This window comes from Macrosteles quadrilineatus, unplaced genomic scaffold (genome assembly GCF_028750875.1).
Source record: "Macrosteles quadrilineatus isolate MER2022 unplaced genomic scaffold, UCM_ALF_1.0 Scaffold_4__1_contigs__length_99947679, whole genome shotgun sequence".
Taxonomy (NCBI): Eukaryota; Metazoa; Arthropoda; class Insecta; order Hemiptera; family Cicadellidae; genus Macrosteles; species Macrosteles quadrilineatus.
The window spans coordinates 43,614,455-43,640,824 of record NW_026542597.1 but is presented as its reverse complement, the minus strand read 5'-3'; the positions used below and the strand labels follow the sequence as shown (position 1 = coordinate 43,640,824).

Here is a 26,370-nt window from a genome sequence, read left to right as displayed (position 1 = left end):
GTACTGTACCTGTTGAATAATTTAGTCTCTAATTTGCCGTTGCTCCTCCCAAACATTTTATCGGTTTATTAGGTAATATAGGTTATTTTTCCTTAGTTCTTTGCATAGCTGCGTTTTTCTTTTTTACAAGCATTCAGGTGGGGATGGTACCTGTAAACCTTTAATGAAAAACTTCTTACGTTTGCATTTTATTAATCAAATCTTATTTGTAATAAAATTGTAGAAATTAATTTGTCCTTATGCAAATACTACCAACGTCTTTCAACATAAAAGGACATTAATTTACATTCATTAAAAAAAGTTGTTATATCCCAACTTAGCATTCTAGAACGCTAGGCTTTGGCTCAGAACTCCTGTTACATATTTAGGCTAGGGTTTTACACAAATTCGTGGTGATATAAGGGATTCAAACCCAGGACCAAACACCCAAACTTACCTCACGCTCTACGGGAACCGGAGTTTTGCCAACGGGTGTCAGGTAGATGGGGTGGATGCAATCGGCCACCTCTTGGTGCGGAGATTTGCCTACGGTGGGGGCGGGAGAAAGAGAGTGTGAGGGAGGGAGAGAGAGCGATTGTCAGGGTTGTCTACGCTTGGGGGGGTCGTCACCCTGACCACTGCGTTCATAGGAATGCAGTCGCGTTGGGAGGAAATGTATAAGATTTTTGAGCCAGGAGCACTGACCCAGCATGACACATCGATTCTTGGAGTGATTATTAAAGAGCATCCATCTTTCTCATAACAGGAAAACGTACATATGTCCCCTAATGAGTTGAGTATTTATCCTTGTAAATTAATGTTTTCTTATACAGTAATTTTCAACTTTTTAGTAGCATACTCAAGCATATTTTTTTTATGTATACACGTGTCTTTAAGCGTCTTATTTATTAGATGCACCAAAAATGTTCTTAAACTCTTCGCCTTAAATAATAAAAATAATTCAATTTATATTTGCACCATTAAGTTCACCTAAACGAATAAATTAGCTCTAAGACGTTGCTATATTTGACAAGAGCTGTGTCTAAAATCCTGTTTTCATGCTGAGATAACGCTTTTATTATTTACATAATTATTTAAGGCTTGCAGTTATATCTCGCGTTTTCCCATATATTGATAACATTTTGTGTATCAAATCAAATGATAAATATATATATATGGCTTCGTTTAGTTGAGATTTATCCAATATTCGCTTACAAATCCCACTTAGAAGGTCCTCGTAGCAGAAATCCTATCCAACATACTCAATACAACCACGTATTTTTGTGAGTTCACGTAGCAGCATACTCATATCCCTGTTATCTTTATGGGCAACGAGCAAAATTTAGAAATTGGTATTTAGCCTTATTGTTAGTATATTCAAGCATTCAAAATTCGCTGAGTATACACATTTTCTGCAGCAGGGGTATTTTAATTTTATTTAAATTGGTAGCATTAGGATGACAAATAACAGTAGTGGAATATGTTATATAACAGTCATAAAAAGATCGCACTAGCTAATTCGATTTTTTTTGTGACCTTACTTAGCCTATTAATCTTGAAAATCTACTAAACTCCCCTCTTTGCCAGAATCAAATACAGTACTGCATTATCATTTTTATTTTGAAGTAGTATTGAAAAAGTAAGCTTGTTTATGATATTGGCCCAAGATTTTATGTTTGCGACTGAATGAAATTATATTGGAAAATACAAACACTTATAAAAGATAGGCCTAATTACTTTAAAAGTTAAATAAATAATGATCAAATTTGCTTTTAGAGCAGAATGAAAGAACTAACTTTTTGATTTGAACATTCTACTTGATCATGGGCGAAGTCACAACGGGTGCTCTACTATAAATATATAGAAATTTTAAATGGTTCATATTATTTACATTATTTTAATTCCAACAGCAATTAGGTAATTAAAGACATAGAAGGTAGGGTAGCTTTGAAAAAAAACTTGTTATAAAAATATTATATTTACAAGTACCTTAAATAATAAACACAATATCTAAGAAAATAAAATTCACAATGGAAATACAAAAAGATTAAATCAATTTTCTCGACTTAACAATTAGAAAAAACAATAAGAAACATTATTTTAAAATTTATAGAAAAGCCACCCACACAAACAGATCTTGTTATTCCTGCTGACTCAAATTCACCGTGGCAACATAAAATGGCAAGTTTCAACTCTATGGTACACAGAATGTTAAGAGTACCTTTAAATGAAGATGATTACAATTTGGAAAAATCTATTATAAAAGCCATAGCTACAAAAAATCTATCTATCTATCTATATATATAACTAGCTGGCCCGACAGACGTCGTACTGTCCTATTGTGGTTTTATGTCACATGCTCGTTTATTTTCAAGATGAGCTCGTTCGCATGGCTCAATCACGTCCTGGTTGAAGTTCGTTCGCTACGCTCACTCACCTTTAGGTTGGAGCTCGTTCGCTGCGCTCACTTGCCTTTTAGGTTAGCTCGTTCGCTACGCTAACTCGCCTCCAGGTTGAAGTTCGTTCGCTACGCTCACTCACCTTTAGGTTGGAGCTCGTTCGCTGCGCTCACTTGCCTTTAAGGTTAGCTCGTTCGCTAACTCGCCTCCAGGTTGAAGTTCGTTCGCTACGCTCACTCACCTTTTGGTTGCAAATTAACTGTTCTCATAAATTAAAAATAAATATAGTGCAGCATCCTGTTGGTAAACCTATTAACTTTTTAATGCTATTGAACATCACAGAATCAAATTGTTCAGCTGCACCAGCTGTTAAGATTCTTTAATTCCATTTAAATATGAGTACTCATAAGGTTAACATGGGAAACTCCAGAGCCACTGGGGCGGAGCCCTATTGACGGATCTGCACCAACCTTCACACAAACCATCCTTGAATAATGCTTAATAATGCCTGAAAGTTTCATTACAATCTGTCGAGCGGTTTTGGAGTCCATAAAGGACAAACATACAAATATAAAAACATACAAACATACATTGGATTTTATATATATAGATACGTGAAGCCGTATTTTGTTAACGCAACTCCTCCCTTATTTGTGGACCAATTTCAACGTTTAAGGTGTCAAAAGATTCGTCTCAATATGTAGTTTTGCAATAAGGTTTTAGAATTTAAAAATTCTTACTCTTAAGGGCGTGAGACCCTCTCAAAGGTCGGGTTATCCCCATAAGAAATACACAGAACAAATTTAAAAACAAAAAACAGCTGTTTATAAAAAGAAACTCATTAGCTTTTTGGGAGTAAATATTAATGTTTTAGTATTCAGTAGTTTTTCCAAGTTAAACAGTTAATCAGTTTTGTCGGAAGAACGGAAAATGTCTGAGGTTCAAAGAAGAAATTTTGAAAACGGGAAGAGGAGATAATTAATAATCTATATATATATATATAATACGTGAAGCCGTATTTTGTTAACGCAACTCCTCCCTTATTTGTGGACCAATTTCAACGTTTAAGGTGTCAAAAGATTCGTCTCAATATGTAGTTTTGCAATAAGGTTTTAGAATTTAAAAATTCTTACTCTTAAGGGCGTGAGACCCTCTCAAAGGTCGGGTTATCCCCATAAGAAATACACAGAACAAATTTAAAAACAAAAAACAGCTGTTTATAAAAAGAAACTCATTAGCTTTTTGGGAGTAAATATTAAAGAGTTGATGTTTTGTAAAACTATGCTGTTTCCGATTTTAAATTTCTCAATGACCACCATTTTGAATTGCTTGAACGTATACATGTGGTAGTCAACAAAAAGTAAGATCCTGTTAGTATTCATACATTGATCGACTTTAAAGTTGATTCCAATAATAGTTTAAAAGTTAAGTGGAATTAAATAAAAATAACAAACAAACCGACATGCAAAAAAGTAGCCATTTTAGACCCCTGTTTTTAAATATGTTTTTTAGTGACATAAAACACAAGTGGACAACATTTTTCCATGGAGTTTTTATACACCCTGTTGGCTGTTTTACACATAACAATTAACAGTTATAAACAATCTGGAAACCTCTATCTACTGAAGTTAGCATTTCTCTCGCACGTGACTTAGAAAATATAAAAAAAACGTCACTAATGAAGTTTGCATTCAACGTTAAATGATTGCATTCTGTTACGGTTATGTAAACCAACCGTATTTACTATTAACCGTATTTATTAACTGTATTTTGCTAATGTAAAATAATTAATTAATGTGGCCACTGTTAAATGTTTAATTTAACATATTTTACGGGTACTTTCCTGTTAAAGGGAACATTCATTATTATCGATCTGATTTCTTTCGATATATCGATAATTTTGTTTTCCTTGACGATCCATACCTTCTGTTTTAATATCTTCAAACACATTTAAATTACAAATTGACAGCTGATCTTGTTTAGGCAAAACATAAATAAGTAAAACTGTTCTAAACTAACCTAATATAACCAACCAAACTTGCTGGGTTTGCTGTATCATTTAAAATGTCATTTGATAACAGAAAAGGCATGTGAGTAATATGAAACGGAATTTGGAAATTTTACAGCAAGTTTGGTTGGTTAGGTAAGGTTAGTTTAGAACATTTTCATTTCAATTAATATTTTTAAATTGTTTGTTGATACTGAACAATATTTACTTATCGTAGTTGTCAGCTGACATCTCGTTCATTATCGGATCAAAAATAGAATATCGATGTACCTATCGGAAAGAAATCATCGATAATAATGAATGTTCCCTTTAACAGGAAAGTACCATTTTACGCAATGCGGCCAAGGCCAAAATTAGTACAGCAGCTACTATGGTTGTACCAACTATTATATTAGTTTTCTGAATCTAACCATTTGAATCCCCAGTTAAATGTATGTAAATATTAAAACATATACATATTTTAAATAGCGTATCCTGGAAAATGTTATTACGGAATATGTACGTTTTCATTTTACGGAAAAGGCGGGTACACTAAACAATCACATGTCTTTTCCACAAGAAACAGTGTGTCAAGAGTGCTTCCTGGCTCAAAAATTCAATACATTTCCTTTCTCAGTCAGAGGTGCATAACTGCATTCCTTTGAACACAGTCAGCATCCTGCCTGGTTTGTCCACCCCTAGCGGAAGCCACCCTCACGGTCACGTGTAATCTCTCTCTCTTCCATCCCCCTCTCGCGCCAACCCCCAACCGTTGGCAAAACTCCGCAGTATGAGGAATTCGCGGATGGGGACCCTTTCTACCTGATACCCGTTGGCAAAACTCCTACACTCACGCTCTACCACTAGACCATCTCATTCTTGCCCTTTAAGATACAATAGTCAGAAGGTGTATGACTAAAATTTAGATAACTTAAAAATAGTATAGCCTACTAAAAAAGACACATTACTATCCAATAACTATTAGATCAGTTGGGTACCATGTGTCTAGTTGGTTATAGTTAGTTTATGGACGTGTTATGATTATATTTCAGCTGTCTTTCATCCTAACGCATATCAAAGACTGAGCTAGGACTCTTAAGAGTATGTTTATTTCAAATATGAGTTGAGTTTAACAGGAGCTTTCAACGGCAAATAATTAACGTCCATAAACACAAAATTCCTTGAAATAAATATAAGTATTTTGATGTTTATTTGTTTTCACGTCCAGTGCCTTTGGATGACTGAAATCTGTCATCGCATGCTGATTGGTTCCTGGAATCTGGAACCCAATTTCAGCTGTCTCTAGTAGACATTTCTGAATTTCGATATGACTAATCAAAGTCATTTTAAACTTAATTGAGGTATAATTAATAAATATACATAGTCTCTGTGAAAATTTTGAAAAGTAGGGCACTCTTGACATTGTGGATTGCTAAATTCTTCCACTGTCACACAGAGTTTGTAAAAACGAGTCGAACGCTCGTACTGCCCAGTGAATGCTGGAATCTCGTAATGAACACGTTCCACGCAAATCACATTTACTGTTGTCTCATGGTGGTCTTCGGACCTATCCATGACTGAAGAGACTAAAATAAAGTCGAAACAACAGAGCACACTTCTAATCCTGAAAGATGGATTAGTCGTATTGGACATAGCGCAGGCTCAATCAAATTTCGAATCTACATACCACACACGAACATGGATCGTACACACCCGAGACGGTACGTGTGACAATCTCAATGCTCGGAGAGGTTGAGATTTTGGTTTTGTAATTTGAAAGAACATTCAAAAGAATGTAATTGAAAATTGGCAAGGGATTCGTCCCATTTACCTTCAAAAAGATTAACCTGTAATGAAGCGCTTGTCTTATCCCCTCACAATAACGCGTAACCGGGTTTTAGACGTAGGGCAGATGCTGATCTTAATTGCAGCTATCAACCACGAAAGCTATATGCTGTGGGAACCCTCACGATCGCCGGATAGGCAGATGCCGCCCACACGAATTGTGTAGAAGAGCCTAAACGTGCTACTGTTTGATGATATCAGTGATTCTAAATTGCAGTCTGATTGAGAAGACTGACCAGCTCCGCTGGATTTGCAACTACATCACCTGTCACAATCACTTTAACCAATTAATAATTTTGAGTGACTTGTAACATTAGGTGCAAGTGTTTGGCTTCGCAACCTTCTAAAATTCTAAATTAATTTTGCAGGTTAGATGTATTGGTCACGAAACTCGTTCTTGGGGTTATACGTGCGAAAAGACGCCCTAGTGGCGGAATCACTCTTGCAACGTAAAAGGTGCGATTGTACGCATAACGATATCATCTGTTTCGGTCTCAGGGCTAGATAGCCCATACCTCATCAGGTGCACACTTTAGTGCACGACAGATTGAATTATAATGTGTTGAGGACGGATTAAATTTTTCATCGTCCAACTGAAATTTTGAATTTTGATGTTTCTAAATTTTGAAAAGATGAAATTGTCAACTTAGAGTTGACCAGGCACACCTGAGTATTTACTCATTGTTCTTGAATTATTGTGGACGGACTCATCAATTTTGATGTTTATTTGTTTTCACGTCCAGTGCCTTTGGATGACTGAAATCTGTCATCGCATGCTGATTGGTTCCTGGAATCTGGAACCCAATTTCAGCTGTCTCTAGTAGACATTTCTGAATTTCGATATGACTAATCAAAGTCATTTTAAACTTAATTGAGGTATAATTAATAAATATACATAGTCTCTGTGAAAATTTTGAAAAGTAGGGCACTCTTGACATTGTGGATTGCTAAATTCTTCCACTGTCACACAGAGTTTGTAAAAGCGAGTCGAACGCTCGTACTGCCCAGTGAATGCTGGAATCTCGTAATGAACACGTTCCACGCAAATCACATTTACTGTTGTCTCATGGTGGTCTTCGGACCTATCCATGACTGAAGAGACTAAAATAAAGTCGAAACAACAGAGCACACTTCTAATCCTGAAAGATGGATTAGTCGTATTGGACATAGCGCAGGCTCAATCAAATTTCGAATCTACATACCACACACGAACATGGATCGTACACACCCGAGACGGTACGTGTGACAATCTCAATGCTCGGAGAGGTTGAGATTTTGGTTTTGTAATTTGAAAGAACATTCAAAAGAATGTAATTGAAAATTGGCAAGGGATTCGTCCCATTTACCTTCAAAAAGATTAACCTGTAATGAAGCGCTTGTCTTATCCCCTCACAATAACGCGTAACCGGGTTTTAGACGTAGGGCAGATGCTGATCTTAATTGCAGCTATCAACCACGAAAGCTATATGCTGTGGGAACCCTCACGATCGCCGGATAGGCAGATGCCGCCCACACGAATTGTGTAGAAGAGCCTAAACGTGCTACTGTTTGATGATATCAGTGATTCTAAATTGCAGTCTGATTGAGAAGACTGACCAGCTCCGCTGGATTTGCAACTACATCACCTGTCACAATCACTTTAACCAATTAATAATTTTGAGTGACTTGTAACATTAGGTGCAAGTGTTTGGCTTCGCAACCTTCTAAAATTCTAAATTAATTTTGCAGGTTAGATGTATTGGTCACGAAACTCGTTCTTGGGGTTATACGTGCGAAAAGACGCCCTAGTGGCGGAATCACTCTTGCAACGTAAAAGGTGCGATTGTACGCATAACGATATCATCTGTTTCGGTCTCAGGGCTAGATAGCCCATACCTCATCAGGTGCACACTTTAGTGCACGACAGATTGAATTATAATGTGTTGAGGACGGATTAAATTTTTCATCGTCCAACTGAAATTTTGAATTTTGATGTTTCTAAATTTTGAAAAGATGAAATTGTCAACTTAGAGTTGACCAGGCACACCTGAGTATTTACTCATTGTTCTTGAATTATTGTGGACGGACTCATCAATTTTGATGTTTATTTGTTTTCACGTCCAGTGCCTTTGGATGACTGAAATCTGTCATCGCATGCTGATTGGTTCCTGGAATCTGGAACCCAATTTCAGCTGTCTCTAGTAGACATTTCTGAATTTCGATATGACTAATCAAAGTCATTTTAAACTTAATTGAGGTATAATTAATAAATATACATAGTCTCTGTGAAAATTTTGAAAAGTAGGGCACTCTTGACATTGTGGATTGCTAAATTCTTCCACTGTCACACAGAGTTTGTAAAAGCGAGTCGAACGCTCGTACTGCCCAGTGAATGCTGGAATCTCGTAATGAACACGTTCCACGCAAATCACATTTACTGTTGTCTCATGGTGGTCTTCGGACCTATCCATGACTGAAGAGACTAAAATAAAGTCGAAACAACAGAGCACACTTCTAATCCTGAAAGATGGATTAGTCGTATTGGACATAGCGCAGGCTCAATCAAATTTCGAATCTACATACCACACACGAACATGGATCGTACACACCCGAGACGGTACGTGTGACAATCTCAATGCTCGGAGAGGTTGAGATTTTGGTTTTGTAATTTGAAAGAACATTCAAAAGAATGTAATTGAAAATTGGCAAGGGATTCGTCCCATTTACCTTCAAAAAGATTAACCTGTAATGAAGCGCTTGTCTTATCCCCTCACAATAACGCGTAACCGGGTTTTAGACGTAGGGCAGATGCTGATCTTAATTGCAGCTATCAACCACGAAAGCTATATGCTGTGGGAACCCTCACGATCGCCGGATAGGCAGATGCCGCCCACACGAATTGTGTAGAAGAGCCTAAACGTGCTACTGTTTGATGATATCAGTGATTCTAAATTGCAGTCTGATTGAGAAGACTGACCAGCTCCGCTGGATTTGCAACTACATCACCTGTCACAATCACTTTAACCAATTAATAATTTTGAGTGACTTGTAACATTAGGTGCAAGTGTTTGGCTTCGCAACCTTCTAAAATTCTAAATTAATTTTGCAGGTTAGATGTATTGGTCACGAAACTCGTTCTTGGGGTTATACGTGCGAAAAGACGCCCTAGTGGCGGAATCACTCTTGCAACGTAAAAGGTGCGATTGTACGCATAACGATATCATCTGTTTCGGTCTCAGGGCTAGATAGCCCATACCTCATCAGGTGCACACTTTATGCACACTTTAAAGTGTGCACCTGATGAGGTATGGGCTATCTAGCCCTGAGACCGAAACAGATGATATCGTTATGCGTACAATCGCACCTTTTACGTTGCAAGAGTGATTCCGCCACTAGGGCGTCTTTTCGCACGTATAACCCCAAGAACGAGTTTCGTGACCAATACATCTAACCTGCAAAATTAATTTAGAATTTTAGAAGGTTGCGAAGCCAAACACTTGCACCTAATGTTACAAGTCACTCAAAATTATTAATTGGTTAAAGTGATTGTGACAGGTGATGTAGTTGCAAATCCAGCGGAGCTGGTCAGTCTTCTCAATCAGACTGCAATTTAGAATCACTGATATCATCAAACAGTAGCACGTTTAGGCTCTTCTACACAATTCGTGTGGGCGGCATCTGCCTATCCGGCGATCGTGAGGGTTCCCACAGCATATAGCTTTCGTGGTTGATAGCTGCAATTAAGATCAGCATCTGCCCTACGTCTAAAACCCGGTTACGCGTTATTGTGAGGGGATAAGACAAGCGCTTCATTACAGGTTAATCTTTTTGAAGGTAAATGGGACGAATCCCTTGCCAATTTTCAATTACATTCTTTTGAATGTTCTTTCAAATTACAAAACCAAAATCTCAACCTCTCCGAGCATTGAGATTGTCACACGTACCGTCTCGGGTGTGTACGATCCATGTTCGTGTGTGGTATGTAGATTCGAAATTTGATTGAGCCTGCGCTATGTCCAATACGACTAATCCATCTTTCAGGATTAGAAGTGTGCTCTGTTGTTTCGACTTTATTTTAGTCTCTTCAGTCATGGATAGGTCCGAAGACCACCATGAGACAACAGTAAATGTGATTTGCGTGGAACGTGTTCATTACGAGATTCCAGCATTCACTGGGCAGTACGAGCGTTCGACTCGCTTTTACAAACTCTGTGTGACAGTGGAAGAATTTAGCAATCCACAATGTCAAGAGTGCCCTACTTTTCAAAATTTTCACAGAGACTATGTATATTTATTAATTATACCTCAATTAAGTTTAAAATGACTTTGATTAGTCATATCGAAATTCAGAAATGTCTACTAGAGACAGCTGAAATTGGGTTCCAGATTCCAGGAACCAATCAGCATGCGATGACAGATTTCAGTCATCCAAAGGCACTGGACGTGAAAACAAATAAACATCAAAATTGATGAGTCCGTCCACAATAATTCAAGAACAATGAGTAAATACTCAGGTGTGCCTGGTCAACTCTAAGTTGACAATTTCATCTTTTCAAAATTTAGAAACATCAAAATTCAAAATTTCAGTTGGACGATGAAAAATTTAATCCGTCCTCAACACATTATAATTCAATCTGTCGTGCACTAAAGTGTGCACCTGATGAGGTATGGGCTATCTAGCCCTGAGACCGAAACAGATGATATCGTTATGCGTACAATCGCACCTTTTACGTTGCAAGAGTGATTCCGCCACTAGGGCGTCTTTTCGCACGTATAACCCCAAGAACGAGTTTCGTGACCAATACATCTAACCTGCAAAATTAATTTAGAATTTTAGAAGGTTGCGAAGCCAAACACTTGCACCTAATGTTACAAGTCACTCAAAATTATTAATTGGTTAAAGTGATTGTGACAGGTGATGTAGTTGCAAATCCAGCGGAGCTGGTCAGTCTTCTCAATCAGACTGCAATTTAGAATCACTGATATCATCAAACAGTAGCACGTTTAGGCTCTTCTACACAATTCGTGTGGGCGGCATCTGCCTATCCGGCGATCGTGAGGGTTCCCACAGCATATAGCTTTCGTGGTTGATAGCTGCAATTAAGATCAGCATCTGCCCTACGTCTAAAACCCGGTTACGCGTTATTGTGAGGGGATAAGACAAGCGCTTCATTACAGGTTAATCTTTTTGAAGGTAAATGGGACGAATCCCTTGCCAATTTTCAATTACATTCTTTTGAATGTTCTTTCAAATTACAAAACCAAAATCTCAACCTCTCCGAGCATTGAGATTGTCACACGTACCGTCTCGGGTGTGTACGATCCATGTTCGTGTGTGGTATGTAGATTCGAAATTTGATTGAGCCTGCGCTATGTCCAATACGACTAATCCATCTTTCAGGATTAGAAGTGTGCTCTGTTGTTTCGACTTTATTTTAGTCTCTTCAGTCATGGATAGGTCCGAAGACCACCATGAGACAACAGTAAATGTGATTTGCGTGGAACGTGTTCATTACGAGATTCCAGCATTCACTGGGCAGTACGAGCGTTCGACTCGCTTTTACAAACTCTGTGTGACAGTGGAAGAATTTAGCAATCCACAATGTCAAGAGTGCCCTACTTTTCAAAATTTTCACAGAGACTATGTATATTTATTAATTATACCTCAATTAAGTTTAAAATGACTTTGATTAGTCATATCGAAATTCAGAAATGTCTACTAGAGACAGCTGAAATTGGGTTCCAGATTCCAGGAACCAATCAGCATGCGATGACAGATTTCAGTCATCCAAAGGCACTGGACGTGAAAACAAATAAACATCAAAATTGATGAGTCCGTCCACAATAATTCAAGAACAATGAGTAAATATAAGTATATTAGATCTCCTCACCTGTTTTCCGTTGAGCAGCCACGTGACCTCCGGGGTAGGCCTGGACTGGCCAGAGGTACAATTCACCTCTAGTCGTTCTCCAACAGTGTACTCCGTCTTCCAGTAGGTGATTGTCGGGTCCTCTATCTGCTTCTCTGTATCAAGGAATATAAAGTCTCTAAATAAAATACCATCGTGTCTTCTACTATCGATAGTAAACAATAAACAAATGTAGTTTTTAGATCTTTCTTTCATTAGTCAGTTAAAATTATTTGGTAGTACGTAGGTTAGTATTTCGCAACTGTATAATTTTTAAATGTAATACAATGCTCGTGCTACACTTATACTGTTTACTCACAAGGCGGTAAATACATATAAATGATGGTGAGTGGGTAATCGATTACGATTATACACTTGCCACGAAGATTCGCCTATTGGGTCTGATGACGATTGGGAGTGTCCAATCGAAATCGATCAACATTTACCATCTTTTACCGTCTTGTGAGTAAATACAAGTGTTTTTTCACGTATTTCTTGTGCTTTCAGCTCTCTAAGTTGTAACAGTTTACATATTTCTTCTGAATCATTAAGACTGCTAAACAATTTCCAAAACGAGCTTACGCATTATTTTGGATTTTTTAATTAAAAATGGGTTTGCAACTTCTAAAATCCTTTTACTAAAGCTACAACTAATAATTAAATGCAATCGATTAATAGTACTAAATCAGAACGACAACAGTGCTGTGGTTAGCATAAGTTATTGCGTCTACCGCTAGGAGTGTCGTGTAGTTACGTAGCGGGTGCGCATTAACTACACGGCACTCCTAGCAGTGGACGCCAGAATTTATGCTAAACACATCACTGCTGTTGGTCTATATTCTATTCGTCTATGTTAATACTCACTGATCACAGTGACTTCCTCGTCTTCAGACGCCTTTGTGTAGATGGGCGTCTCAGTAGTCACCTCACAGCTGTAAATGCCTGAGGCGTCAAAGTCGAGAATCTTCAGTCGAACTTGCTGTTCGTTGCTCTGCGCCCACTATACACATAAATAACCAAAATAAAAATTAAGTTATCCTGCAGATTTACAAAATATTTGTAATACATTTTAAGTAACAAGATCATAACCTTTGAGTGAGTAGAGATCTCACCAAGGCTGCTCTGGGTTACAGGTCTTCTTTAGCCTTGTTTTATTTCGTGCGATCAATATGGTTAAAATAAGTAACAACTACGTCACTAACAGTCAAGGTCAAAGTCTCGTCTAGTAGTTCAAGGTGTGCTGTTAGGTTTGGAGTGAAAATAAGGCAATGAATAAAAACGTTACTGTTCCACAACCGCTTATTACTAATAAAAGAGTATATATATAAATCGCTAAAGGTTTCCGTGTAGCTGGGATCAGAGTCGAACAGTGATTCAATCAGCAGCTGTAGAGAACTCTTAACTATTATCATCCCCAGAAAAATATTTGATTCTTATTAAAGCTTAATCATAGACGAAAATTTTAATTAAATAAATTACCATAATTTCTCGTAAGGGATTAGATTTGTCAAGTTGATGGTTTATGCATTTTCTAGCTTAGTTTTTTGCGTATACCGAATTAATTAGTCGAAATCAGCTTCCCTTTATCGATTGCAAATGTTCGTACACGTTAAATTTTAAATAGTCCTTCTGATGACTTTCCATTTAGTCAACATTATAATGGTATTAAGTAGTATGTTATTCGAATGATAATTAAAAAAAAGTCTACTAAACATATAAAAAAAAAATTGGTTGAAATATATTTTAATTCAATAATTTACGTATTAACTTTAATTTCTCACATTCAAAAGATATCTCATAGGAATGCGTATGTATGTCTCATCAAACATTGTATTATTTCTTTTATATTATTACTAGCTGTACCCGCGGGTTTTGCCCCGTTTAACTTCATAAGTATTCGCATGGCTCATTCACGTTCTGGTTGAAGTTCGTTCGCTACGCTCACTCACCTTTAGGTTGGAGCTCGTTCGCTGCGCTCACTTGCCTTCAGGTTAGCTCGTTCGCTACGCTAACTCGCCTCCAGGTTGAAGTTCGTTCGCTACGCTCACTCACCTTTTGGTTGGAAATTAGCTGTTGTCATAAATAAAAAAAATAATAGTGCTGCACCCTGTTGGTAATCCTTGTAACTTTTATGCTATTGAACATCATAGAACAGAACCAACTTGTTTAATTGAAACAGCTGTTAAGATTCATTAATTCCTTTTAAATATGAAAAACCATAAGGTTAACATGGGGAACTACAGAGCCACTGGGGCGGAGCCCGAAAGGATTTTTGGGATAATAATATGCTTTAATGTTAATCAGGAATGTGAGCTATCATCATGCCAAATTTCAGCCCAATCCGTCCAGTAGTTTATGCGTGATTGAGCAACACACACACACACACACAAACTCACAAACTTTCAGATTTATAATAGGCTATTAGTAAGATATAAAAATACATCAACGAGACTACATTTTAAACCCCGTTGCTGGAATCTGATTAACCCCCAATTTGTAGTTCACTTCGCCCTTTTCCTCTCAGCCTGGCGTACAAAGGGAGGGTTTGTGACATTAACAGAGTTAACTGACAACCATTAGGACCCGCCCTTCCTCGCGAAATGCTCCACAACCTTTGTTCCCGCCTTTACCTTCCCTCCAAAATGAATTACTGCTCGAGTGTTCTAACCGTAGGATAGAGGTATACGGCCATTGTTGTTTCTTTATGAACGAGTTAGTAGACAGGTAATTCATTATGTTGGTAAGAATTAACATAAATTTGCTTAAGAAGTAATGAAAATATTTGCAGCAATGCCGCGAAATTAAATAAAGGTAGTCGTAGACACATACACTGTTTGTAGATGTTTACTGATAACATGTTATTTATATGTTTATTTAATTTTTGTGTGCTTTTTTTAACTTTCAAACATATATAAACGGAACCAGCCAGGTAAATATTAAATAATGTTGTAAAATAAATATTAGTTAAATATTGTAATTACTATTGGGCAATGCACACAATACAGTTGTCATTAAGTGATTATTATGAAATCACTTGGAATTACGGAATATTACATACATGTATCTGGTGACGTTTAAGTAGTACTAAACATGTAGTATTTTAAGGATTTGGTACTATATCCTACTGTAACATATTTTTGTACTTTTAATAATGGTACCAAACAAAATACTATATTTTTATCCTAGGACGCTAGGCACGAGCCTGGGATTGTTTTTCACATTACTTCAGGCTATTCCTAGGAGTTGCGGCTTTATTACTTAGATAAAATCCATCGGTGATATGACGGGAATTGAACCCTGGACCTCAGGGACCGAAGTCTCGCGCTCTAACCACTAGACCAGCTCGATCCCCACCACACAAAATACTGGCATAGTTCTAAGATGCTGAAATTATAAATAACTAAAACATAATTCTGTATAAATCAACTGTCAATTTCATTTGTAAAATCTATAACGTTCACTATAGATGAAAATTGGCCCTTTTACCAAAAAAAAGGTGTTTTTAGGTTTGGTGTAGGGTTTCCTTAAAATATATATATATATATTCAAAAGCTTCAACAAATGATTTAATACAACAAAATTTATAAATAGATGGTCATTACATAGTTCTCGGTAATTGGGGAAATTTTTCTTTTAGGCACTTGAATTATCAAACCATAATCAATCTACCATCTACTTTAGTAACTCCCATAAAACACATTCTTCATATTGTTTTTAAACAATCTCATTACATAGTCTTTCATATGCGTACAATATTATTTTTAATGTGTTTTTTAAGATCTCAAAGACACATCAACAATTTATAAAAAACTATTAGAATACAATAATGGTACTATACACTATACAGTAATCATTTGTGTTTATTATCATGGATTTAAGTTGGTATTGTATGAGTAAATAAAAGATATACAAGGTTTATCAGAAAATCGTTTGGAACATATAGCATTCAGAATACATATATTAGTTAATATTTTGCAAGTGCTACAGTATATTTATACTATTGTATTCAAGAAAATAATCATACTTATCAAAGTGACATTATTAAAATCGTCTATCAAACTTTGATTATGATTATATATTAGATCACATCAGGTTAAGTGGAAACTAAATCACAGTTTGACGAGAATGTTAAACACCAGGGTGAGTAGGGAGCCATTGCCAGTTCATAAATAATTACGATCTACTTTAACTTCCATACAGCGCCGCCATTGCTGCCTTCTATTCTCATTACTACAGAAATATCCTTACCTTCATAGTTTAAATGACAGAATACATAAATGATTTTATATTGTAAGCTGCAAAAGGGATACAAATTAGTTTGTGTTAGCATACAATTACATAATTAAAGAGTAACATTTATGGATAAGCAAAATTACACATATATAGGCTCCCCGTTGAATGAAAATGAGGGTGAAAAATATTTGTTCTCACTTACATCAATCTGAGCTCCATGCAGTGTAAAGTTTCTAAAAGGAGGTTTTCGTCCGTTGACGAACTGAAAGATCTTGTGGCCGTGTTTTAGCCACTCCACCTTGTGAAGTTGGTCCTTCTCAACGTTGTATTCACACTTGAGCAGAACGTGCGAGCCTAGCAGCACGTAGCGAGGTACCTTCAGATGGACCGACACGTGCATTCTGCACTCTGAAACATATATTACGTGACATCAAAGACTAGTAACTCGTAACGAGTTCACTTTAGGTGGACTGAAACGTGCATTACTCTGAAACATAAGTCTCGTGTGTCGTTAGATTCGCACTTAGCGAAGTAACTTTATGTAGACACATGCACTGCACACTATACCTTGAAACTTATTATTTGTCGTATAAACATGTTCCACTAATATGGTAAACCCATGTAATCTGACATATTTATCGCTTCCTAGTGCATGTCAAGGACTTATTATATTAAATTAACTATTTGCTTGGAAAAATGTTGTACATTTATCGATTTCTTAACTACAACTAACTTTAAAGCTTTGCGTATCTGTTAAATAGCTCTAAGTTTACATGGTCACGTATCTTTAAAAAAGTTTCATTTTATAGCAGTTCAATATGAATTCGCATTTGTGAAAACTGATGAGACTATTGAAAGGGAAATGCTGGTTCTAAAAGTATAATTCATAAAAGGTTCATTATAATTACAGATATATTGAAACTATATTTATAGTACAATGAGGCTACTACATACGACAGTTGAACTGTAACATCTATATATATCTATCTATCTATCTATATATTAATAGGCAAGCATGTTTCTTTAAAACCTTTTTTCTCAGCTCGTGTGAATCGTAGGGAAAATCTACGCATACCGTTGGAAAGCTATTTTCCTGTAGGTGTGCAGAATCCCTTTATAAATTTAAATAGGCTCAAAGATAAGCACGAAAAATGAGTTTAAAAATTTGAAAAAAATTAACATGGATCTTATGCGTTGCTATGCTGGTTACGAAATAACAACGAAATATAAACAGAAAATCAAAACAAATGGAGGAAACTCCAATCACATGTTTTATTTACAGTGTGGGGTGAAAATAGATAAGTGAGTACATTACATATTTTTGGTCGAGTTTCGACCACTGGACGACCTCTCGTATAATATTAATAGGCAAGCATGTTTCTTTAAAACCTTTTTTCTCAGCTCGTGTGCATCGCAGGGAAAATCTACGCATACTTTTGGAAAGATATTTTCCTGTAGATGTGCAGAATGCTTTTAAAAATTAAAATAGGCTAACAAATAAGAACAAAAAATTAATTTGAAAACTTCAAAAATTAACATGGACCATATGGGTTGCCATGATGGTGACGAAATAACAACAAAATGTAAACAGAAAATCAAAACAAAAATGGAAGAAATTCCAATCACATGTTTTATTTACAGTGTGGGGAGAAAATAGAGAAGTCTGTACATTAATTATTTTTGGTCGAGTTTCGACCACAGGACGACCACTAGTATAATATTAATAGGCAAGCATGTTTCTTTAAAACCTTTTTTCTCAGCTCGTGTGCATCGCAGGGAAAATCTACGCTTACTGTTGGAAAGATATTTTTCATCACTCCGTAACGAAAGTAACTATTTTCGATAACAGCTGACATCAATGAAAGTAGTCGTTTCCCAAGCTCTAATTTAGGGCGAGGGAAAATCGATCAGCTGATTTTCCCTCGCTCTAAATTTACTTTCCCTCGCTCTCAATTAGTTCTCCATTTATTCACTACGCGCGCTAGTGTTTTGTTATGGTTTAATTTAATGATTTGAATCAGCTGTATGTATTGTTCAAAGTTGTTTTATTCTTTTATTTTGACATTTAAACAAAATGTATAAAGAAATAAACGTAGGTTTCCTTTTAGAAAATTTTATTTTATTTTATTATGATGTTCAATCAAATTAATTGAGAAATAAAATAGTTGTAATATTACTGAGGTATGCTATTCTGTGTTTGTGTATTTTTGCGTCGTGATGAAAAGTATCGTTCATAACTCGTACCGAAAGTTATTATCCGGCACTTGCTCCATTATTCCCGTCCTCGGCTTCGCCTCGTACGTGAAAATAGCTATTACATACTCGGCTTCGCCTCGCACGTGAAATTGATGTTCCCTGTGTTCGGCTTCGCCTCACACAAAAACTTGAGCGCGCGACGGAAAATGCCACTTTCGGTCCTAGTAATGAAATATACTATTCCTGTAGAAGTGCAGAATCCCTTTATAAATTGAAATTGGCTCAAAAATAATCACAAAAAATGAATTTGAAAACTTAAAAAAAATAACACGGGAGTTATGGGTTGCCATATTGGTGACGAAATAACAACAAAATATAAACAAAAAATCAAAACAAATTCCTATCACATGATTTATTTACAGTGTGGGGTTTACACTGTACATTACATAGTGTAAGAAACGGCCATGTGGCCCTAACTTTGTCTGAATAAATATATAATTTTTCATTTCATATAATTTTAATTTTTTCATTTAATTTCATTTACATATTTTTGGTCGAGTTTTCGACCGCTGGACGACCTCTAGTTATATTTATTACGGGCTACTGTATATATTTAATCTTTTCATGGTAACTGTCAAATACTTTTAATGTTATTCAGTCATACAAAAAGCATCACTATGAAAAAAATCCGCCCTCCCAAAAGCTTGTCATTTTAATTTTTCAACAGAAAGATATTCATTAACCAGCCTCATTTATTTGTACCGTAAGGTGTTCGGTTTCTACGCGGGGGAGGTCGGTTAGAATATTCTTCAAAGCTGTTGAGTGAGAGGGAGAGAGAAAGATACAGTGGTGGAGTAGGGGGGGGGGGTAAAGTAGAAAGTGGAAACAATAGAAGGCTATAGGTTATTTCCGGGACAAAGGTTCTGCTTACTTTGAAGGCCAAGCACTTCGATACGTTTATTAAACCTCCCTTCCGGTTGTTCAGAAATGCGCTTTTTATAGCCTAATGCATTTTCGTTGTTAGATTCCTTTAAACTCGCTACAGCGAATAAAGGGAAACAAGCGAATGTGTAACCCTAATAATCCTGCATGTCCTTAATACAGTATAAGTATATAATAGGTTCTTTTACAATATTTATGTTCCTAAATAGCATTTTGTATTCATAAGGCCACAATGGGTACCTTTGACAGGGACTAAGCCTTTTTCCGCTTACTGGGTTTAAATTATTACTTTGCATTACATATAAGCTACACATGCATAGTATTATGCTCCGCATGTAGTAACCAGTTAGGAAACCATTGAATAGATATAATCTTTTTGTTAAAGCAAACAAATATTCACATAGCTACATTTTCAAATGAAACTTTTTATTTCATCTTACAGTGTATGTTTTATATTTGTTAATTATTAAATAAAAGTCTAAGTAACGGTAAATTTTATCATTTTGAGCTTTCTGTTTATTTTCTAAACACCAAATAATGTATACAGATTATGAGGTTTACTTAAAATCTTTTTTATAATTATGATTTTTTTATCTTTCAAATTACAAAATTAAACATTATCAATATCACCCTAGTTGATAGTGTGGTTCAATGGTTTTGTGTTGTATTTTGCGTACGTATTATTAGGAAATCGTATTTTAAATACCTTTACTTAGTGTTCATTAAACAAATTATATCAATAACAACATTGAAACAGTAATGAAAAATAAATTATTACCCTGAAGTATACCGGGTGTCCGAAAAAGAACTCTCTAGTTTCAAAAATACCTCATGATAGTATTAGTTATATGGATGAGTAATAATCCTTTGGTAAAGTAAAGTACACTTGTAGGTTTTATTTTCGTACGTTAGTAATAAGTTTGGTACACCGATTTGACCTTGAACGTAATTATGGTAATACAAAATAATAAAAATAAAAGCATTATAATAAAAATGCGTAAAAATCGCTTGGATATCTACAGGGCTAAATGGTTCACATTTCGAGGTGTACAAGCAATAGTTAACTTTTATTTTATAACTTTTCATTTAATGTATCAGTTATTGTAATTTTTATATTGTCCAATAAATAAATAAATTTCAAAACTGTTTAGTTCTTTTTGGGACACCCGGGTACCTATTTCTAACAGAAATAGAAAACAAATTACTCGTCCAATAGCTATTTTAAATACTACATCAGATATCAGCTTTGAAAAATACACCCTGTTGTAAAAAACAACAGTGTGTATATTTATTTTTAAATATAATTCCTTTTATTTTGTAAGATATTTTACTAGTAGCATGCGTATATACATATAATTTTATTACGTTGGCAAAACAACATATTTTTTTTTTTGTTTCTACGCCAGTGGAATTTTTTACGTTTTGATAGAGAACGGTCAAATATTATTTAATATTTGATTAGTTATAATGACAACACTTGGGTTAAAGTAAATTTCTTCATTGCTGTATGTTTTACAAGGACAATAAATAAATCTAGAGTTAGTGTGTGAATAGTATAGTGGTTGTCTAATGAAGAATCCACCGTGGGTTCAAACGTTTAATGTTATGTCGATAGTTTTATCGCCGATTTGAATTGCACGGAAATCATGGTTTGTCCCATAAACCAAATAAGTTTCTTCATGAGTGGGTGTGAGGTACAATTTCGGCATTTTTATATTCATAAAGCCAACTCAATTTTAACAATGTTAAGTAATAACTTATAAGTCAAAATTGTGAACACTTAGCAATTGCTCATAACATAGACATAGACATAGTTTATTCTAGAATAAGTAAACATACATACAAAAATCTCAGTCGTAAAAATTTTTATAACTTAATTTTTTTTACATTTATATACAATTAAAACTGCTTACCAACAACAAGTCCTGTAACTAGTAGTACGGACACCACCTTTAAACTCTCGACCATCCTGCCACACCTGCAAAACAAATTAGAAATCACTTAAAATACAGTTGAACTTTGTACGAAGAGAAGTGCAAATCGTGATATACAGTATCGTTGAATCAAATATATTCGGATATTTTGTTTAATTACTGTGGTTTAGTTAAAACAATGCAGGGTGGCTGAAAAGTAACTTGCACCCCCCTTAACTTTTCAACTATTTAAGATATTTGAAATCGGTTTGCGGCAACCTTCTTAGATATGAGGAGCTACAATAATTATGGTCGATTTTGAAAATGTTACCCTTAGGGGTAGCGGGGGTAAGGGGTTGCTCAAAATTTTCGAATGACAAGTATAGCCGAGTTTGGTATCATTTTACAGGCCTTGACGAAACATAAACAATTGGCATAAATAAAATCAAAATCGGCTCACTAATAACAAAATGGCGCCCTAAAACGTTTCAAATACAAATAACGATGAGGGTGGCAAAAAAAATAACTTTCACCCTCTTTAAGTTTTTAACTATTTGAGATATTTGAAATCGGTTTGTGGCAACTTGTTTGGAAATGAAGGGCTACAATAATTATGGTCAGTTTTGAAAATTTTGCCCTTAGGGGTAGCTCAAAATTTTCAAATAGCAAATATAGTCGAATTTGGTATTATTTTACAGGTCTTGACAAAACATAACAAATAACATAAAGAAAATAGAAATCGGACCATTAATAAAAAAAATTGCAGCTAAAAATGATTGAGACAATGGTTTTTTAAAGTAATTTTGAACTGCCATTTTGTTATTAATGGTCTGATTTCTATTTTCTTTATGTTATTTGTTATGTTTTGTCAAGACCTGTAAAATGATACCAAACTCGACTATACTTGTCATTTGAAAATCTTGAGCTACCCCTTACCCCGCTACCCTTAAGGGCAAAATTTTCAAAATTGACCATAATTATTGTAGCCCCTCTTATCTAAGAAGGTTGCCGCAAACTGAATTCAAATATCTCAAATGGTTGAAAAGTTAAGGGGGGGAGGGTGCAAGTTACTTTTCAGCCACCCTGTATAACTTTTACCGTCCAAATATTTTCGAATTGATAGTTTTTCAGGTAACTTATACTCTTTTTATTCAAGACAATCTATATTTTTATTTCTAATGTTATATTTTCTATACTTTTCACCTACATAAACATCCTTGGAAGCAGGGCTTCAGCCAAAACCTTTTTGACATTACTTCAGGCTAAACCTAGAGGGTAGCTGCATTATCTCTTAGAAAAGATCATTTGGTGATCTGCAGGATTTGAACCCAGGACCTCTGGGACTGAAGTCCCATGCTTTATTCAGTATTCTTGTTCCTTTAAGCTATGTGGCTGTGTTGTGACCTAAAGTTTCAGAGCACACCTTAAAGAGCTATAAAATTCTATATGGAAAATAAATGTGACAGGTCTTTCAAGTGAGGAGAATTTCCCAATGTTGCTAAAATCTTATACTCAATCGGTATAGAAATTGGGTAAGCAACTTAAATATTATTTGCAAAGATCAACCGTCTAGTAATACTAAACAATAGCATATTATTAAATAACCAATTCCAATGCCTATGACAAGGTAAAATAAATAAGCTAAAAATAGACATATTTCATAATCTACTACGTTATCTGTATGGCCAAAAAAGACAGGTTTGAAGCGGCATTTTGCTGACGTCACCAGTTTCATCCCCTAAACCTCCTAAGCCACGCGATTTCTCAATCTCTGGTTTGAGCTAAACGCTCATGTGACATCAAGCAACATGTCCCATTATGTAACTCGGTGCTTCAGTTTAAATTTATCTGTTGAATGTTTTATCAACGTTTAGTAATACTCATATAATGCTTACCAACATGAAATGCTAATACATTTACTTATCATTGAATAAATAAATTCAATCCATCATGTATTTCTACAGGTTTTTTTGCTTACAACGATAAATCATTAATATAGTTATATTTTTGTAATTTTTTATATTTTGAAATATAATAAGACACAGAGGATATAAAGTGGATTGCCTATTGTTAGTATGTGTCTAACTGTACCCGATCTTCTATTTCTTACATGCATTTGGATTTGTAAATTTTATTATACAACGCCCAAACACCAGATTGTGTATTTTTATGAATACAGATAGTATGAATCCCAAATTTGTAAAAATGTATCTTTGTTACGAGCTATACATGAGCTGGTTCTCTAAGCCAACAATATTAATTTAAAACCCCAATCATCAAGGACTTTGGACGTTTCGAAGAGGTTTTTTTATTTAATGTATTGAATGCAACCATTTTCACAATAACAATCGCAACCATCATACTAATCATATATTTACAAAATTTCAGGACATATTCACAATAAAGTTATCTTTACATTATCATTCGTGTTGAAAAATAAATGCAGCTGTTGATGTACAGTGTGAGAGTGCTGTTAGAAGCCTGTCAGGCTGTATTCACTTTACCATTCAAGTGAATAGTAAGCTTTCAGCCTGTCAATGCCCGAGTCCCACTTACAGACCAATGGTGGAGTGGCTTTATGTGTCGGTGAGTGGAGAGGTGGACATGTCATTTTTTGTGTTTATCTTTGTTTTATTCAACCAAATATTTGATTAATAATTTAGTAAACGTAAGTTTGAAACGATCAACAAATAATAAGAACAACGTTAGCAGGCTATTCTTATCGTGTCTTATAGTTGTGAGTAGTTTACGCAACGATCACGTAATGATAGTCTTTACGACACGAGTAGAAAATTTAAGGTACGAGCCTTGGCGAGTGCCTTTAAAACTTCTACGAGTGTCACAAAGGCTAATTACGCGAGTTGTGAACACTACTTTACTTACTACAGTTTCTTAATTAATAAATACCACTACTCAGAACTTCCGAGAGAGGTTGTTTTCTTTTATAACCTCTCATTGCCACTGATTGTGATGCAAAGACTTATTGTCCCAACCGGTCTTTGTTTAATTAAAAGTAATCTACTCTTAATAGCTGATAAGATGAATTTCAAAGAATTACAATGCTACATCTTGTCTCTTAATTATTGAACCTCATTGGTCCAAACCTTACTGAAAAGTAAATAAACAATAGGCTTACTGTAAAATGAATCTTTTCAATTCCAAGAAGTGGATTTATAAGTCTACTTTATAAAACGGTCGTAGATAAAAGCATTACCAATATAATGAAAAATGAGTTAGTTTGAAAAATCTACGATAAAAAAATCAATTGGCACTAAAAAACAAAACAAGTACCTGTGGTGTAGCCTATAACTAGCTAATAGTGTAAATGAGGATTAAATGCAGTGTATGGACCATCGCTAGAGTAAATGGTAATAAACTGTAAATTATGAGTCGTCATCTGGGTAAAATAACAACAATTAATAGTGTGATGATTCCTGCTTTGTTACTGTACTTTGTAATATTAGGTTTTTATATGATATAGATTAAATTATAAGTAACACTTGAATATGTTGTTATGAGAAGTAACTGTAGCGTTTAAATTGTCAATTGAGTAATTTGAGCTACGAACTGTAACTAAAGAAAATATCAAGTTAATGTAGCGTTATGGGTCACTGGAGTAACAAGTATACTGTACATGTACAAGGGTCATTGGAGTGAATGTAAGGTTACTGTACCGTATATAGTCACTAGAGCACATGACAGGTACTTGAAATGTATAAATGGCAACTGGAGTGTATTAAAGGTAACTGTAGTAATAAATGAGCCACAATAGTAAAATATATTGAACTATATTAAATAGTCACTTGAGTATATGAAAGGTAACTGTAGTTAATTAGAGGACTGGAGTAAATTAGAGGTAACTATGACATGAAAAAGGTCACTCGAGTATATGAAAAGGTAACTGTAGTTAATTAGAGGACTGGGGTAAATTAGAAGTAACTATGGCATGAAAAAGGTCACTCGAGTATATGAAAGGTAACTGTAGTTAATTAGAGGACTGGAGTAAATAAGAGGTAACTATGACATGAAAAAGGTCACTCGAGTTTATGAAAGGTAACTGTAGTTAATTAGAGGACTGGGGTAAATTAGAGGTAACTATGACATGAAAAACGTCACTCGAGTATATGAAAGGTAATCGAAGTTAATAAATTGACACTGGAGTAAATTAGAGGTAAATGTAGTTAATAAATGGTCACTGGAGTAAATTTGAGGTAACTATAGTTAATAAATGGTCACTGGAGTAAATTTGAGGTAACTGTGGTTAATAAATGATCACCGGAGTAAATTAAAGGTAACTATAACGTGTAAAAGGCCACTTAAGTATTTGAAAGGTAATCGTAGTTAAATGGTACGAGTAAAAAAAGTACCAAGTAAATAATAAGTTAGAGCCAAGGTTTGTGGCATAAGTAAAGAGTAACTGATAATTTAGGTTCTGAACTGTTAATTTATCAGTGTCTATAAGTCACTAATTTTTTGCATTAAGCCAGTAACCTGTCATTATTGAAATAGATGTTATTTATTAAAATCACTAGATTGTTTGTGGACAACGAAAGTGTATTCAGTGTGGAGTGTTGAATTGTCTGAATGACTACTCAAAGGTGTAGTCAAGTTGTTATACTAAAATGGACCAATCCAGAATTTGGAGAGTCCAGTAAGCGATTGAGTGAACTATGTGAGTATGTGACTAAATGAATACTGAATTGACTGATTTTCCTCCCAAGTAAATGAACCTGAATAATTGATCCGCATCCGGGCTGATTGACAAGCTGGTTGGTAGATGAATAAAACTGAAATTATTACCTCTGATGCAGATATGTTCTGATTAAAATATTTAGAGGGGATTTTTACCATACAGGATAATGCTATTTTGACTAGTATACATATTTCTGAATATCGCTCTTTCTATTTGCATTCCAAGTGCAATGAATTAAGTTGTCGTTGCAAATGCAACTTTTTATGACTGACAGCTTGAAAAGAAATGTGTACTT

General features: G+C 35.2%; 1 protein-coding gene across 1 annotated transcript in view; it reads right to left on the bottom strand.

Moving 5' to 3' along the window:
- The window catches only part of LOC128993320 (uncharacterized), a 47,196-nt gene that overhangs the window by 8,575 nt on the left and 12,251 nt on the right, over window positions 1-26,370 (bottom strand). Inside the window, exons 2-5 of the mRNA XM_054417137.1 lie at window positions 21,383-21,447; window positions 16,534-16,739; window positions 12,963-13,098; window positions 12,081-12,214 (exon numbers count right to left, since the gene is read on the bottom strand). Coding sequence (XP_054273112.1) covers window positions 12,081-12,214; window positions 12,963-13,098; window positions 16,534-16,739; window positions 21,383-21,437 — 531 coding nt within the window. The 5' untranslated portion in view covers window positions 21,438-21,447. The remainder of the gene's footprint in view (window positions 1-12,080; window positions 12,215-12,962; window positions 13,099-16,533; window positions 16,740-21,382; window positions 21,448-26,370) is intronic.